Here is an 18,342-nt window from a genome sequence, read left to right as displayed (position 1 = left end):
TTGCCTCCACTGATGAGCATTATTATAAACGGAATAACGTTTGGCTTCTCGAGGCAAGATATTTCAGTGGACATTAAATAGTTTATTTCCCTTTTTAAACAATATCACATGATTTTAATACAAATTGTGAAGATCAACTGTACAGTTATGTAAAATAAAAATATCTTATCACATACATTCCAATTCCCATTACATTAACAGTTGGACAGTGGTTCAATACAAAAATGTCTAAAACAACTCAGGGTTGTAGAGCATATTTAAAGGCTGCATCACAATTATATCAGCCATCTCCAAAATAAGCACAGATGCCTACAAACAATATTGCAAACATGGGCATGATATTTAAGACTAAGTACCAGACAGCACAAGAGGATTTAGGGAAAAGTATAGTGACATTTTTGTGAAATGTGTAATATATAGATGGGCACAGACTGCTTCTCAATTTGATATTTATAAAATGTCAATTTAAACATGACCAAAAAAAAATGGCTACATAGACAATTGTGCCACAGGACAGTAGCCTGCAATGCTCTCATAATGTATCTCAGAGTTACTAAACAGACATAATCAGAAAAAAGTCTAACACCCCCATTTTACTGGTCTCAGTTACAACATCAGTTGTAATTGAAAATGCAGATCTATACATTAACCACAACACATTACCAAATGCTGAGAATGTCTGTTAGGATGCTGTCTGCAAGAAATGTTACATAGAATATTTAGTTATAAAGCCCACACATATACATGGTACACTGTATAAAATGTTAGGGGACATACACTTCAATAGCTTACAGCATCTCATTGAGATAGTGTTATTTGACACATTAGAATAAGCAAATGTTGAATATGACAAACTACAGATGTGCTGTACTCATCTCTGTACCATGTTAGGATATGATGCACTACTGTTACCATTATGGAAAGATTATCGACATTGAAAACAAGCCAGTCCTATCCTATAGCCAAGGTAATCAATTATGATCTACAGTATGGCACAGTGACCTGACTCTTGCATACTAGCTGCTCCTATGGGTCCCGTTGTCTAACATATGGTAGTACAACAGTATAATATTACCATGAAGGCACTGCAAGAGAAAATGTGATATAAAAGGTAACACAAGCTGATTCACACTAGCTCCAACCACCACAAGTCTAATTGTGTTTCATTTACACCAGCACTGACTTTTCAGTGACACTCCATTTGACCTCATCATTACATCTGCAGAACCAGATCCTCCCAGCTTGTAATACTCATTGGGCCTTGCAACAGTTGAGGGATATTTTCTTTGAAGGAAAATACACTGCCCTCATTCTGAACAACCATCAGTTCAGTCATTGGAAAGCCGTCGGCCATCACTCCTCCCCTTGCCACCATTTCTGGGATTCTTCCTGGTGTGCATCTGGGTGAATCTGGTTCCTCGTGCCTCCCAGCATGTTGGAGGTGGCCTCAGTGGCCATGATGAGAGGCTTGACCACAGAAGCTGTCGAAGGACCCCACCCACTGCCCCGGTCATCCCACGCTGCTCGTGCTCACGCGTGGCCGTGTCATAGATGGTCAGAGCAGTGTCCGTGATTCCCTGTGGGGAACACAAATATTGAGCATGATTTATTACAGTCATGACAGGTAACTTCATCCTGTATTCAATCTTGTAGTGTGTAACACCAAGCAGCACTACAAGAAGATGCGATGAAAAATGCTAGCATCATGCAAGTTACCTCTTTCACAACACTAAGCGTTGGCTAAACCTTCCCAGAGATCAACTTGCTGATGGGGCAATCTGTAATGAGAGAACAGTTTTATTCTCTTTGTCGCCCTCTCATCGGATCCTGGAGATACCATGTCATAGGCCATCTCTGCTGCTGCCTGCAAACAAATTGTTTTGCATTACATGGAGCCTGATAAACTTGTAACACACAAGTTGAAAAGAGATGTATAGGTTGTAACTGTCCTGCATGTTGCATGTATTTTTGGACTGGGGTGAGTTTTCTTTACCTGTATAGTTCACACCATGCGATTGGTAAGTTCCAGAGCAGCCATAGCTGTGGAGGTTCCAAAGGAGGCAGTACCACGCTGCAATCACAATACAACCATCCTTCCGGTACTACTCGATCGGGAGCCACACCAGGTCCCTAAATCCCTGGACTGAACACGAGGTGGAAAAGTGTGTTATTATTCGGTTAATGCAAAAAAGGCTGATTAGATCAGGATTTCTGATTTGACTTTGGTTTATTAAGACATCTACACATTAACATACTCTCAGATATACACTGAAAATGGGCCTTTGACGAAAGAGGACAAAGGAGACTGCCACGAATTGTGCAGAGCAACTGATGGGCTACAGTTAGTCAACTGACAGGCCAGTACAAAATTGTTGCCCAAAGACCCATAAAAGAATGCACAACTCGTTATACCTTGACACGAATGGGGTATGGCAGCTGACGACCTTAGTTTCACTTCTTTCAGCAAAAAAACAAGAAACTGTAGTTTCAGTGGGCTAAGGAACAAAGACACTGGAGAATTGGAACAACTTTGCCTGGTCTGATTAATCCTGGTTCCTGCTGTTTCACACTAATAGGAGGACTAGGGTATGGAGAATGAGTACATGCATCCTTCATGCCACGTGTGAACATTGCAGGCTGGTGGTGATGGTGTGAGGTTTGTTTTCATGGCACACATTGGTCCCCTTGATAAAAGTGGAGCAATGTTTGAATGCCACATGATATCGGAACATCATTGTCAATCCGGTGCATCTCTTCATGGCAGCAGTGTATCTACCTGCGAAAAAAAAAATTCAGAAGGATAATGCCCCATGCCACAATGCTAGGATTGTCAAGGAATGGTTCGACGAACATGACAGTGAATTCAGCTTACTGCAGTGGCCTGCCCAGTCACCAGATCTCAATCCAATTGAGCTGTGGGATGAGATAGAACAAGCAAGTCGGAGGGGAGATCCGCTACCAGCCAACTAGACAACTGTGGAAAGCATTGGAGTCAACATGGGCCAGCACCCCTGTGGAACACCTTGTAGAGTCCATGCCTCAACAAATTGAGGCTGTTCTGAGGGGAAAAGGGGGTGCAACTCAATATCAGGAAGGTGTTCCTAATGTTTTGTACACTCAGTCTATGTATAACTAAAGTCTTTAGGTTGAACCAAAAGCTTAGACTCATTTCCATTGTGGACCAATTGGCCAAAACAAGCATGTCCTTAGTCATAATATATTGTGTGGTTCTGAGAAGCTTAGACAGAATCTTCTTACAAAAAAAGAGTTAGTAATTTTAGGAACAGTAAAAATACCGTCTGATTAATAGGTAAATACATTAGTGCTTCAACACCAGTTTATCAACTTACACATGTCCTACTTACCCAACTGTACCAGCGAGTGGATAGGTCCCACGCCACCCAACAGTCCTGGCAGCTGGTTCTTTTTGATGTCGTTCAGCCACTCATTTATTGCATGGGAAAAGAGCCTATCCACTCCTAACAGTCTGGAAGAAAACCAATAATGTTCTTATGGTTTCTGCATACTGTATTTTTTTATACTAGACATAATAGATTGTGTGTCATCATTTAACATCAGGAATAACCCAATTAAGTGTTGGTACGTCCGGTCATAACAAATCATACTAATATGAAGGGACTGTACTGATAAACATACCCTTGTCTGTAGCATAATCTCCTCAGTTTCAGCTCGGAGCAATTCAACTGTGTCAACCCAATCACAGTCCCAGCACATGTTCCCTGAAACAGAGGAGCAGTGCAAGAAACATCAGCAAAATATTCTACTGTGAGAGTAAGAAATGCACATTCTTATAAATGGAGCTTCTGCATTTGAATACTGTACATCAGTGCTGGTAAACCAAAATATTGCACAATATGTAGGCTGCACAACACCAGTTCTCAAGTCTGTCAACACTGGAATCCCTGATCACAAAACTGAATGCGTTTGTATACAGTATGTTTTTAGAGATTGTTAAAACATACTTGCTCCATTGAAACGTGTTTTCCATGGTAATCCAGATGAATAGGAACTTCAGAGGTAAACCAAAACTGAGGGAAATCAAACAAATATTTCATAATTTGCAAGCAAAACGCAAACACTTCATTATTTGTGTGTAGAACACATATAGTAAGATGAAGATAAGTTATGCCTTAACCCAAATGACATCAGGTGCCTGTCCACCTCTACAGAGTAAGGGACACCTACCTGAAGAAGATGGGCTGGTCAGTGAAGGATGATGCAGTGGCAGCCTCAGCTTCCCCAGTGTTGCTGTTACTGGATAAGGTGAGGCCGTTGATGCTGCAGCGGCTCTAGGCAGGCACAGAGATGATGGGCACAGAGTCCTGGCTCCCACCTCCATGCTTAGTGAAGCTGCAGGACACCTCTGGGGCAGATGGCTTCTTCATTGAAACGCACAGGGCTTCAGACCAACAAATGCATCATTGAGGGTGAACATTTTGCTCGGAGTCATGAAATGATTCAAATCTACTCAATATGCTACATTGTTCATAATGTACAAGCCTCTAGCCAAGGATCTTTTACCTTCTTGATCAGGTGGAGAAAATCTCAACTTCAGCAGCAAGGTTGGAAAATAAGTCTTTCAAGAAAAACAATGCATCCTACAAGAAAATAAAAAAGCCAAGGTAATTTCAAAGGGATCAATAGTATAACTGAAAATGTGTTAAATGAGAGCATGTGAAAGCATTACATTTCCATGCCTTGAAATCTTTTGGAAACCTCAGAAAGAGGTATGATTAACTGGATAAAACCAGCACGTTTATCTCTTGCTCACCTGATCGATGTTGAGATGAAGGGGCATGAGTGAGACTCACAGACTGTATTCCAGGGGTGCTTGACCCGTCTCTGAACACATCTGCAGAGCCCGAATGGTTAGCTGCAAGAAAACAAAAATATAATATTTAGCAAATGTTTTTATCCAAAGTGACTTAGTCACACGTGCATACATTTTAAAGTATGAGTGCTTCTGGGATTAAAACCCACTATCCTGACGTTGCTGGAGCCATGTTCTACCAACTGAGCTACAGAGAACCACAAACAAACACATTCAGCATAAACATTGCCTTAACCACTATGATGTCTTTAATGTGACCACAATCACATGGCCATTACTCTACACCAATCAAATGCATTTATAAAGCCCATCTTACATCAGCTGATGTCACAAAGTGTTGTACAGAAACCCAGCCTAAAACCCCAAACAGCAAGCAATGCAGGTTTAGAAGCACGGTGGCTAGGAAAAACTCCTTAGAAAGGCCAGAACCTAGGAAGGAACCAGGCTATGAGGGGTGGCCAATCCTCTTCTGGCAGTTCCAGGTGGAGATTATAACAGAACATGGTCAAGATGTTCAAATGTTCATAGATTACCAGCAGGGTCAAATAATAATAATCACAGTGGTTGTCGAGGGTGCAACAGGGCAGCACCTCAGGAGTAAATGTCAGTTGGCTTTTCATAGCCAATCATTCAGTCTCTCTATATGCATAATGTCTCTCACCATGTTGAAGTGGGCAGTGCGGGGCATCTCCTTGCTGGAGTAGAGGTACAGGAACTTGTTCATCTGGGAGATGGCCAGTCTGTCTCTGATCTCCAGGTCCTGGATGATGAACACCTGCCGGGACTTAGGCTGGTCCACCGCCGACCCAGAGGCCACTGGGGCCTGGGGGTAGACTTCATGCTGGAACCACACCTGGGAAAAGAGCAAGAGGTCCTCAACCCTAGCTTCATACTAAAGGATGTACTTATCATCCCATTTGGCATACATAGCCTACATGTTGTATTGTTACAGGAGAGGGCTTGTGAAGTCCTCTTACGTTGTTGAGCTGGATCTCCATCAGGACGTCAAGGTTCCTGCCCTGCCCTCCTCCGGGCCATCCTCCACCCCTGCTCTGTCTGACTGGGGTATGAACGGGGGAAGCTGTGTGGGGTACACCTTCAACATATCCCAAACATTAACAAAGGACACTTGATCATCTGTTGCACCTTTTCACCATTACTCTACATCCTTCTCTTTCTTTCTCCATCCTGTCATTTGACACAATCTCAGTTCAATCACATCTCCTAGTATTGTTGTTGTAATAAAGAACAGTTAAACAGTCCAAAGCACAAACACACTCACCCACAACTTCTAGCAGGAGAGGAGGTGAATGTGGCGCTCCCAAAGTCCTTCCCTCCGTAGAGGTGCCAGATCTCCCTGATGAGGTAGCGCACCTCTGGGACTGGGAACTTCAGGGCTCCCCTGCTGGAGTCGCTGCTATTCAGGGGCTGGCCAAAGTGGTTGTCTTTGATTTCAATGGAGTCTGGGATCAACTTATTCACCATTGGCTCCTTGTCCCGATCCTGAGACAATAAACACACCTTTCACACCAATGCAATAGACAGACTAAATGTACTAGTTATCCAACATGCTGAGGCTTGGAGCCTCCGGCTGGCCAGACATAAACAACATTTTAACTCAGCAGACAGCAGAGTCCATATCCTCACAACAGTATTTAGAATCACAGTTCAGACTGTTCTACTCTCTCAACAAAAGAGTTTAATATACTGTAATTGTAATGGCTTTGTTGTGTCATAAATGTGCCTCACAATATACAGATACAACAAATTATCCACTGACCATTCACTGCTCATCACTCAAGGCAACAGTTTGATATAGCGTAATGGCTATGATGAGTCATAAATGTATCCGAGGGGTATAAAAGTTGACCTTTGCGCTCTGCTTGGAGCTGGTGCTCTTGGCCTCCGGCTCAGGAGGGGGCTGTAGGTTTCCATAGCTGGCCACGTACTGGATGAGGTTCATCAGAGCAGCACAGGAGTCTGAACACGTTCTGATGTGGATGACATCACTGGAACAGCGCAGCTCAAATCTTGGCTCAGTCTGTCAAAAGACAGTGAGAAGATTGGCTCAACGGTGCCGTCTTGTTGTTGGAAACAGGTTTCTCATAGATCAACAGAGTTTGTCAGCTCTTACCAATTCTCTGTCCACTCCAGGTTTGACCGAAGTGATCCTCAGCTCTAATGTTCCCATGTTTACCACCTGCACATAGTCTGGGCGATTACGCAAATGGGTTACTGGTCAGAGAGTCTAAAAGATCTTTGACATTCAAATTGAAAATGTAACAGAAATCGTCTCACCTCGCAATAGATTTACAGAGACAGCATTGCTCTTGTCAGAGAGGAACAAAGCTGCTTCATCCAAAATGATCCTAGAAACAACACAAAATACAGAAACATCCAGTCACACGCCACTGATGATTTTATTTCAATGACATGACCAGTGCTGCAACAGTACCTGAGAGAGGAGGATGAGTGGTCTAAGGAGACACTGCTGGAGATGCTAAATGTCTCCACTACCATCAGAGACCTGAGTGGGAGATACAGGGGTCTGCAGAGGGAATATAGCATGTTAAAATACAAACACGGAATACATAGAAAATACATGATGAATTAAGTCATGAACATGACATGCAGTACATTCGGTAAGTATTTCAGACCCCTTGACTTCTTCCACATTTTGCTACATTACAGCCTTATTCTAAAAATAATTCAATTGTTTCCCCCCCTCAATCTAAACACAATACCCCATAATGACAAAGCAAAAACAGATTTGTTTTAAAGATTAGCAAATTTATTAGAAATAATAAACTGAAATATGACATTTACATAAGGATTCAGACCCTTTACTCAGTACTTTGGCAGTGATTATAGCCTCGAGTCTTCTTGGGTATGACACTACAACATTTACATTTAAGTCATTTAGCAGACGCTCTTATCCAGAGCGACTTACAAATTGGTGCATTCACCTTATGACATCCAGTGGAACAGCCACTTTACAATAGTGCATCTAAATCTTTTAAGGGGGGTGAGAAGGATTACTTTATCCTATCCTAGGTATTCCTTAAAGAGGTGGGGTTACAGGTGTCTCCGGAAGGTGGTGATTGACTCCGCTGTCCTGGCGTCGTGGGGAGTTTGTTCCACCATTGGGGGCCAGAGCAGCGAACAGTTTTGACTGGGCTGAGCGGGAACTGTACTTCCTCAGTGGTAGGGAGGCGAGCAGGCCAGAGGTGGATGAACGCAGTGCCCTTGTTTGGGTGTAGGGCCCGATCAGAGCCTGGAGGTACTGAGGTGCCGTTCCCCTCACAGCTCCGTAGGCAAGCACCATGGTCTTGTAGCGGATGCGAGCTTCAACTGGAAGCCAGTGGAGAGAGCGGAGGAGCGGGGTGACGTGAGAGAACTTGGGAAGGTTGAACACCAGACGGGCTGCAGCGTTCTGGATGAGTTGTAGGGGTTTAATGGCACAGGCAGGGAGCCCAGCCAACAGCGAGTTGCAGTAATCCAGACGGGAGATGACAAGTGCCTGGATTAGGACCTGCGCCGCTTCCTGTGTGAGGCAGGGTCGTACTCTGCGGATGTTGTAGAGCATGAACCTACAGGAACGGGCCACCGCCTTGATGTTAGTTGAGAACGACAGGGTGTTGTCCAGGATCACGCCAAGGTTCTTAGCGCTCTGGGAGGAGGACACAATGGAGTTGTCAACCGTGATGGCGAGATCATGGAACGGGCAGTCCTTCCCGGGAGGAAGAGCAGCTCCGTCTTGCCGAGGTTCAGCTTGAGGTGGTGATCCGTCATCCACACTGATATGTCTGCCAGACATGCAGAGATGCGATTCGCCACCTGGTCATCAGAAGGGGGAAAGGAGAAGATTAATTGTGTGTCGTCTGCATAGCAATGATAGGAGAGACCATGTGAGGTTATGACAGAGCCAAGTGACTTGGTGTATAGCGAGAATAGGAGAGGGCCTAGAACCGAGCCCTGCGGGACACCAGTGGTGAGAGCGCGTGGTGAGGAGACAGATTCTCGCCACGCCACCTGGTAGGAGCGACCTGTCAGGTAGGACGCAATCCAAGCGTGGGCCGCGCCGGAGATGCCCAACTCGGAGAGGGTGGAGAGGAGGATCTGATGGTTCACAGTATCGAAGGCAGCCGATAGGTCAAGAAGGATGAGAGCAGAGGAGAGAGAGTTAGCTTTAGCAGTGCGGAGCGCCTCCGTGATACAGAGAAGAGCAGTCTCAGTTGAATGACTAGTCTTGAAACCTGACTGATTTGGATCAAGAAGGTCATTCTGAGAGAGATAGCGGGAGAGCTGGCCAAGGACGGCACGTTCAAGAGTTTTGGAGAGAAAAGAAAGAAGGGATACTGGTCTGTAGTTGATGACATCGGAGGGATCGAGTGTAGGTTTTTTGCAGAAGGGAGCTTGGCACACCTGTAGTTAGGGAGTTTCTCCCATTCTTCTCTGCAGATCCTCTCAAGCTCTGTCAGGTTGGATGGGGAGCGTCGCTGAACAAATATTTTCAGGTCTCTCCAGAGATGTTTGATCAGGTTCAAGTCTGGGCTCTGGCTGGGCCACTCAAGGACATTCAGAAACATGTCCCGAAGCTACTCCTGCGTTGTCTTGGCTGTGTGTGTAGGGTCGTTGTCCTGTTGGAAGGTGTTCTGGAGCAGGTTTTCATTAAGGATCTGTCTGTACTTTGCTCCATTCATCTTTCCCTCGATCCTGACTAGTGTCCCAGTCCCTAACGCTAACAAACATCCCCACAGCACGATGCTGCCACCACCATGCTTCACTGTAGGGATGGTGCCTGGTTTCCTCCAGACGTGACGCTTGGCATTCGGGCCAAAGAGTTCAATCTTGGTTTCATCATCATGAACATGATTTCTTTTGATTTTCCCATGATGTCAAGCAAAGAGGTACTGAGTTTGAAGGAAGGCCTTGAAATACATCCACAGGTACACCTCCAATTGACTCAAATGATGTCAATTAGCCTATCAGAAGCTTCTAACGCAGTGACATCATTTTCGGGAATTTTCCAAGCTGTTTAAAGGTACAGTCAACTTAGTGCATGTAAACTTCTGACCCACTGGATCTGTGATACAGTGAATTATAAGTGAAATAATTTGTCTGTAAACAATTGTTGGGAAAATTACTTGTGTCATGCACAAAGTAGATGTCCTAACTGACTTGCCAAAACTATAGTTTGTTAACAAGAAATTTGTGGATTGGTTGAAAAACGAGTTTTAATGACTCTAACCTAAGTGTATGTAAACTTCTGACTTCAACTGTATATTATTGTTATTTTATTGTGATTACAGTATATCTTTTTACTTTAGCTTATTCATATCTCCATTTTCTTAAAACTGCATTGTTGGTTACGGGCTTGTAAGTAAGCCTTTCACGGTAAGGTCTACACATGATTTATTTAGTGCATGTGACAAATTTGTTGTTGATCAATAATTATGTTAAAATTAGTGTTTCAATAATGATGTGTTCCTACCTCCTCATTCTCATTCATGACCCGGCGTGAGGAAAAGGGGGTCTGAACACCACCTCCAACCCCTTGACCTCCAGGGCACAGTTCTCCTGCAGCAGGGACGCCCATGGTACGGTCAGAGAGATGGTCTGGATGAAGCCCTCTATTACCTTGAAGGGGGCATCCACTGAATCAGGGATCTCATTTAAAGACTGAGGGGGGAGAAAAAGCTCTCAGGCAAAGGTACACTGTCAGTATGTATGTCAATACAAATCCCATTATTAATATAACAAGGGTTGAACTTACCCACTTGTCCAACGGCACTTGTGCCAGTGATCCAGTGCCTTGATAGAGGTCTAAACTAAGCTGATCTAAGCTCGGAGAAAAAGGATGTTGGATAACTATGCATTTATCTTCAAATAATTTAGCATTGGTAGTATCAGTCTTGTCATTCTGATGACTTCCAAAAGACAGGAAAACATCCTTTTACACACAGAGAGAAGGAGATACGTGGCAATAATTTCAACTTCACTCTCAACTATACATTTGATCACCACACTAGATGACAAGTTATTCAGTACCAGTAAGTTACCATGTACAGTAGCAATATTATTGTCACTCCTAGGAGAGGTAGACAGCATTACTGTTAGCAGCTGCATGTTAGTTACACCACCCTAACCCTTAATTCTAAGCTAAAATCGAAACCGAATGGGTGGCATTATCAGCTAGCCAAAACGGTCTCTGGCATCACGTCATTGCTTGCTAACGCCGGGTGTCTGCTCACTTGATAATCCTGTCCATACCACTAACTGAAAAAATCCGACATCTAGGTTTCTTTTAATGGTTTGACAATACTGCTAGCCCCAAAATAATCTTACAGTTTGATATCAAGGATGTAGTTCGTACGACAGGCTTGGAGGGTATGTCAATGGCTATCAAATTAAATCCCCACAGCATCGACTTGTTGTTTCTCGTCTGTGATTGTTTATTAGCTAGCACCGAGCTAGCATGAACCTCTTTAACATCTTGAATATAGCTCAACTGACATGGTAAGGCAGTATGTTACATGTCATATAATGGGTTCTATATAGCAATTTAATCACATAATAGCTTTAATTTCTCCCCTTCTGTATGAATTGTTTACAGTTTCATGACTCCGCAAAGTTGACGCTTTCCACGTTCCGCTGTACGTAAAAAGGCAGACGGAAGTACACATTCAAACTCCAACACCGTTCTGCGTAAATCAACTAAAAGTGTTTACTGCGCATATGCTTCCAGCAAAGCCTTTTCATCCACAAACCATCCCATTTGAAATTTTTCGCATGACTTCTGAATAATTGCAATGTTGAAAGAGAAGGTGTTATCTCAATGTTTAACTACGGTGGTGTTCAAACAGAACAACTGACATTGATCAGAATATTTTGATAACTGGAATTGTGAGTCGTTACTGATTGTCCTGTTTGTGACAATCTTGATTATTATTATTTTAAATTATTTTGTTATTGATATTGTTAATGAATAATTTCCAAAGTACGCGTGTGGCAATATCTACATTGTTAAGTCATGCTGATAAAGCAATAAAAATTGAAATCTTCATGACAGAAATCTTTGTTGATCACCCGGAAGTACAGTAAAAACAACCACGGAGGAGGTGAGTATAACGCAGCTAGAAAAACTCATTTGACAAAAATGACAATATGTCCTGATACTGTTGACGTTTACATATATTCATGATTATGTCATTGTAAAAACAATTCCTACTAAAAAGAGAACCCATAGCCACGGATATTGGCTGCTATTGACCGTAAGCTAGCTAGCAAGCTAACATGGTGTTGATGGTGGACTGTCTTGTCACTGAATGATAAGTGGTAAACAGTAATAACTATGTTATTGGATACTAGCGCTAGTCATACTCTAACTCATCACAATAGTTTTCACATTATTCATTAATTAATTCAAAACAATCACAACACACCAGCCTTCAAAGCCCTACTAATGTTTGTTAAAAATCACGGACTGGGCCCACCCACCAAAAATAGTAAACCCTTGAGCTAACGTTAGGTGGATTCTATGATGGTGGAACTTGCTTGTATCATCTACCTCCTTGAACATAGTGCGAGAAACGTTCATTTGAAGCTTTACATCTTAGTTTACAATGTATCCGATGACCACAAAAACACATGTATTATTGTATGATAAAACACTTGTAGTTAAAACAGTTGTATAGCATATAGCTACTATACTTCATTTATACTTCATTTTCTGATTGCACCTTTAACCTCACAGTTGTGTCTGGTGTTTTTGTGTGTGTCTGGTGAAGAAGATGGAGATAGACTACCAACCAGAGGACTCGCCTGTCTCCTTATTCGATGAAGACTGTATTGATCACGTGAAGGACATGAGGTTGGAAGCAGAGGCAGTGGTCAGCGATGTGTTGTTCGCCGTGTCCGAAATGTATGTGTCCTCAAATTTGGACAGTGCTTTGGCTGTGGCCTACATCAACGTGGAAACAAGAGAGGGCAATCGCTATTGCCTTGAGCTCAATGAAGCTGGACTAAGGGTGAGGGATATCAACAGTATTTAATTTGTGCCATTATTTCATTTGTGCTGTTCAGCTGTTATTCTGTGTAGGCCTGCTGGTATATGATTGACACTCTCTATTTTTATCTTACAGGTGGTTGGCTACGCTTTTGACCAGGTGGATGAGAGCTTGAGCACCCAATACTTTGAGACTATTTATTCACTGCTGGATACCCTCAGCCCAGGCTACAGAGAAGCTTTTGGGAATGCCCTGCTTCAGCGATTGGAGAGGCTGCAGCAAAATGGACAATGAAAGACCAAATGGAGCTAATGATGTGGAAGTGAAACAAGGGTTGTAGGGACATCAATTGTACTATATGAATACAAACATAACAACCTTTCTCATCAGGTTATTGACCAGACATCTAGCTACTACTACAGTACCAATGTACTACTAAAAGGATCTGCGTGGTCAATCCGACGTCTGCAGTGACCATACTGCATTTATTGCGATACGGCCTCTGCAGAAGTCAAGGCATTTATACTTCTTGCGCTTAGAGGAGTAGAGCAGAGCTGTTATGAAGGAAGTGAGTTTGTGTATATACAGGACCCCCCGCCCCCACCTACTATCAACCAATTATGTCAATGTGGAGCTATACGGAGCCCTCCGCATTGGGTTTCATATTCATGTTATTCACAACAATGAATTAGGCCTGCTGTGTCAGTCTGTGACCAGGATTATCTTCTGTCATCATTCAGGTTTCCTGGCTTTTGTAAAGATCTGTCTGTCAAGTTTGATAATATGTCACAGTGTTTACCCCCCCCCCCCTGGAACCAGAACTCTCACACTTCATTAACCCTGCTTTACTTCTACATAGGTAGGTAGATTATACTTTAAGTATGTTACTTACGGGCCACCCAAGTGGTGCAAATGTCTAAAGCACTTCATCACTGTGCTAGAGGCGTCACTACAGACCCGGGTTCGATCCCAGGCTGTGTCGCAGCCGGCCAGGCGCATGCACGCTGATTACCATCGCCAGTTGTACGGTGCGACCGGGTTAAGCGAGCAGTCCGGCTTGGCAGGGTTGTGTTTCGGAGGATGCATGGCTCTCGACCTTCGCCTCTCCTGAGTCCTTACGGGAGTTGCAGCAATGGGACAAGACTGTAACTACTAATTGGGGAGAAAAAGTACCAAAAATATATACAAATTCAAAATGTATGTTACTTAATGAAGTTGTCCTCTGCCGTCCACTGAAACAAGTATATTTGGCCTTTTATGTACATCAGCGAGTGCATGTCTCATTGAAACAGCCAAAGAGAGAGAAAGAAGATGTGGGGATTGTTTTCAAAATCCATCAACCACCCCCTCTGATGTTATGACTCATAAACTGCCTTAACGATTGACCATGATATGCTCTTTGGCAAAATAATGTAAAGTACAAATCATTTACATAACACATGTCTTAGTTACTGAAGTGTTCATTGTTGTCATGGTAGTTAAACATTTATTCTTTGTCACTTTTCATTTCACACTCCTGAGTTTTGAATAACATTGAGAAGGGTCAAATATTATTCAAAACAGTCAAGTGGCCATTATTAGAAGGGTTTCAAGGTCTGCTTTTGTTATTTGGGCAAATCTAATTTATGCATTTCAAACAAGGAAATGCATTTTCATTTACTATTCACATTACTGTTGTGAATACTAAATACAGATGTTGGTATTGACCAGATTGAGAAGAGGTCAGATGAGGGAGACATTTTATGAAAAATATGTGAGCTAGAGTTTTGTGTGGTTGAATTGAGGACTTCCTGGTGTCTGTCATATAGTATATTCTCATTTATGTTTCTCTGTTAAGTACCCCAAGCTATCATACTTTTTAGGCAAACAATTAAAGCACCTGAAGATGAGTTGAAGAGGATTTCTCATTGATAAACAAACTGCTTTTAGTTCCTCAGTAAAAAAGCACAGAAGATATGAGTGTTTACTACCGTTTCCACAACTGAGAGTCAACAGTATTTTAATTCATTCAGATTTTGTGAAGATGCTTGAGGATGTTGGCTCCAAGTCCTATCAGTTTTACAGTTCTGGTAATTTTCCACAGTTATCGTAATTTGTGTTGAGAATTTAGTTGTGTGTGAAATAAATGATTGTCCATTGTAGTGTAATTTAAATGTACTTAGTATCAAATCAGTTTACCCTGTGAATGTTATTAGAATTTTTACTGTCATTGTTTGATGCTGACATTATTGCAGACCAACAAAAGCTCGTTAATTACATTTAATTTCCTTGTAATCTGCAATTTTGTTGCACTTATTGCTTTTGAAATGAGTGATGTGTGTGCATCGGTTTTACCAAGGTGAATGAGTAAACCCAGTTATCCCATGTAATAAATTCTTAGGATCTTGAGAATGCTGAGGCATGTGTTATCTTCTTTTATTTGGTTATGAGCTTTGAAAGTTGAACAGCACACAACAGCATTTTATTTTGAGACATTTGCTTGTCCTTAATGTTAATCAGATGTGAAGGCAAATGACCAAAAAGGTAAAACTATAATACTACAAAATGTAAGATTAAATAAAGACTATTATATGTAACTATTTAGACATCATTGCTGTTTGACAGTACAGAAGAAGAAAGAATCCCCTCCCAAAGTACTGTTACAACATATTTAGCAGCCAAAAGGAAATACAGTACATGCCTAATAGCTTTTCAGACAACACAGCAGCCAGTAAAAAATAAGCAAATATCTAGAAAGTTGCACCGCACTGCAATGTAAATAAAGTCTAGGGATTGATTGTCCACAGGAACATTAACAGACTCATTCTGATCAATCATTGACACTATTTGGGAGATGACTGAGTAGAATTTAGCAATACTTGAGTCATTCCATCAAATCAGTACCTTTTGGGTAGCGTAATATACTCTATATATCTTTTTTCATCTAATTTTAACAGTCTGTCATGAAGAGCACATGTTCAACTTAATAAATCAAGTTTTTTCCCATCTCAAAAGGTTAAATAAAGTATATGACTATAGTAAGTGCCCATTAAGTGTCAAATAAAGTAACAGGGTTGACGATTTCATCTTAAATCAGCCATAAATTCGGTTGTAACGGGGAATGGAAGCCTGCTGTGTGCAGCAGGGAGGAAATTGTCAGATTCCAGCCACCCAAGTCATAGACTGTTCTCTCTGCTACTGTTCTCTCTGCTACTGTTCTCTCTGCTACTGTTCTCTATGCTACTGCTCTCTATGCTACGGCTCTCTATGCTACTGCTCTCTCTGCTACTGCACGGTAAGCTGTATCGGAGTACCAAAGACTGAAGAGCTCCTTAACAGCTTCTACCCCCCAAGCCATAAGACTGCTGATCAGTTCATCAAATGGCTACCCAGACTATTTACATTGACCCCCTTATCTTATTCTAATCTATTCTTGTTTTTTTCTTGCACAAGTACACTCACTGGACTCTAACCACATACTCACACATACTAATACTGACACTCCAACAACACACACACATATTGACACCACACACACATACATTCACCTTCCTTCACATACGCTACTGCTACTTTCTGTTTATTATCTATGCATAGTCAATTTACCCATACCTACATGTACACATTAACTCGACTAACCAGTACCCCAGCACATTGAGTCGGTAGCAGTACCCCTGGTGTACAGCCTCGTTATTTTGATCTTATTGTGTTACTATCTTTCCTTTAGTTTATTTAGCAACATTTTTTATATTTGTTTCTATTTTTACTCTGCATTGTTGGTTAAGGGCTTGTAAAGTAAGCATTTCACATTAAGGTCTACTACACCTGTTATGTTGGGCACATGTAATACAATTTGATTTGATACATTTGAATGGAAGCTTCACAAGAAAAGTCATTGTTAAAACATTTCTAGCCTGTCTATCTATGGGCAACAGCGTTGATGCGTTATGCCCGACCTGCTCTGTTTTCCACCAACACTAGAAAAATGTCCAGAAACAGTAGAACCAGCTCTGGTTCTGCGCCCACACAGGCTCTTGCTGTGGAGGAGATCTTCGTGGGCTATACTCAGCCTTGTCTCAGGGTAGTATGTTGGTGGTCTGTTGATATCCCTCTAGATCCTGCCTCCCTCTATATCCTGCCTGGTTAGCCCTGTCCAGGGTATCGTCAGACGGGGCCACAGTGTCCCCCGACCCACCCCTGTCTCAGTCTTCAGTATCTATGCTGCATTAGTTTATGTCCCGGGGGCTAGGGTCAGTCTGTTGTCAGTCTGGTGTAATTGCCCTGTCTTATCTTGTGTCCTGTGTGAATTTAAGTATATAAGGCAACAAACATTGGCAAATAAATTAATACTGAATATAAAGCGTTATGTTTGGGACAAATCGAACAACACATCACTGAATACCAGTTCATATGTTCAAGCATAGTGGTGGCTGCATCATGTTATGGGTATGCATGTTATCGGCAAGGACTAGGGATTATTATTTTTCTTAAATAAAAAAATGAATACAGCTAAGCACAGGCAGGCAAAATCATAGAAGAAAGCCTGCTTCAGTGTTCTTTCCAACAGACACTGAGAGAGGAATTCACCTTTCAGCAGGACAATAATCTAAAACACAAGGCCAAATCTACACAAGTTGCATCAAGACGGCATTGAATGTTCGAGTGGCCTAGTTAGTTTTAACTTGAAAATGGCTTTCTAGCAATAATCAACAACCAACCAGACAGAGAGCTTGAAGAATTTTAAAAATAACTAGATGGTCATTTTCGGTGAACAAAAATTTGTGGGACTTGCTTCAACTCTACAAGTATTTTTGTAGTAGTGGAAGCCAAGCAGTTAAATATAGTCAAAGTTCAATTTAGTAAAATAATTGGTCTGATTACTTTGATAGACTACATTATCAATCTTATTACTTTGGATTGTGGGGGAGTTAGATTACATATTTCATCCCAAATAACTACACTCAGACTAGCCTACTACACTTTTATACACTATCCTACTAGAATACCACAGTATATGCAAACTGTATTAATAGAGTACAGAAGACAAGGAGGCATTGTTGAAGTACAGTATATGTCAACTGTAATAAGTGTACGACAAGGTAGCATTGTTTAAAATAAATTAAAATCTTTAATTGAATACCGAGGGGGGAAGGTAGTGATTGGTAGTAGTTATTACTGTTCTGATTTCAGATTTGAATATCAGAGAAGTAGACCGAGGTGCCATGCCCTTTATGTTATCTATGACACGTTGTTGGGAAAAGTGATGTGACATAAGTCACAATGTATACTCATTATCTCATGCTTAGAATGTGCTCCCCCATTGTTATAATTAGAAAGTTCTGAAAAGTTCCATGGTAGGAAGTTAGCTAAATGAGTTGATGTGGTTACTAAAACTGCTATACCTTGTTATTGGTAGTAGATATCTGTTCTTATTTCCAGATTTGAAAAGCAGAGAAGTAGACTAAACTTTTTGGGTGTAGCAGTGGTAAGGATTCACTCTAT

The 18,342-nt window shown here is 41.9% G+C and overlaps 1 protein-coding gene and 1 pseudogene across 2 annotated transcripts; one reads left to right on the top strand and one right to left on the bottom strand.

Annotated features, from left to right (window-relative positions):
• Positions 1-61: 61 nt before the first annotated feature.
• Positions 62-11,527, bottom strand: LOC118362506 (autophagy-related protein 2 homolog B-like; annotated as a pseudogene).
• A 297-nt stretch (positions 11,528-11,824) lies between these two features.
• On the top strand, positions 11,825-15,258 carry gskip (gsk3b interacting protein). Of its 2 annotated transcripts, none has more exons than XM_035742880.2 (3): positions 11,825-11,973; positions 12,643-12,882; positions 12,997-15,258. In XM_035742880.2, exons 2-3 carry the CDS (start codon positions 12,646-12,648, stop codon positions 13,153-13,155), a joined length of 396 nt encoding a protein of 131 aa, XP_035598773.1. In that variant the 5' UTR covers positions 11,825-11,973; positions 12,643-12,645; the 3' UTR covers positions 13,156-15,258. The 2 variants fall into 2 exon arrangements, with proteins under 2 accessions (XP_035598773.1, XP_035598774.1); XM_035742881.2 differs by having other exon boundaries at positions 11,833-11,973; positions 12,646-12,882.
• Positions 15,259-18,342: the final 3,084 nt, after the last annotated feature.

This window comes from Oncorhynchus keta, chromosome 29 (genome assembly GCF_023373465.1).
Source record: "Oncorhynchus keta strain PuntledgeMale-10-30-2019 chromosome 29, Oket_V2, whole genome shotgun sequence".
NCBI lineage: Eukaryota > Metazoa > Chordata > Actinopteri > Salmoniformes > Salmonidae > Oncorhynchus > Oncorhynchus keta.
Note: the sequence above shows the minus strand (reverse complement) of the source record. Positions and strands in the feature narration are given on the sequence as shown.

Excerpts from the sequence above, each read along its gene's own strand:
- gskip (XM_035742880.2), top strand. The coding sequence starts at position 12,646 with ATGGAGATAGACTACCAACCAGAGGACTCGCCTGTCTCCTTATTCGAT. Across the intron at positions 12,883-12,996 it reads TCAATGAAGCTGGACTAAGG|GTGGTTGGCTACGCTTTTGA; the intron begins GTGAGGGATATC and ends TTTATCTTACAG.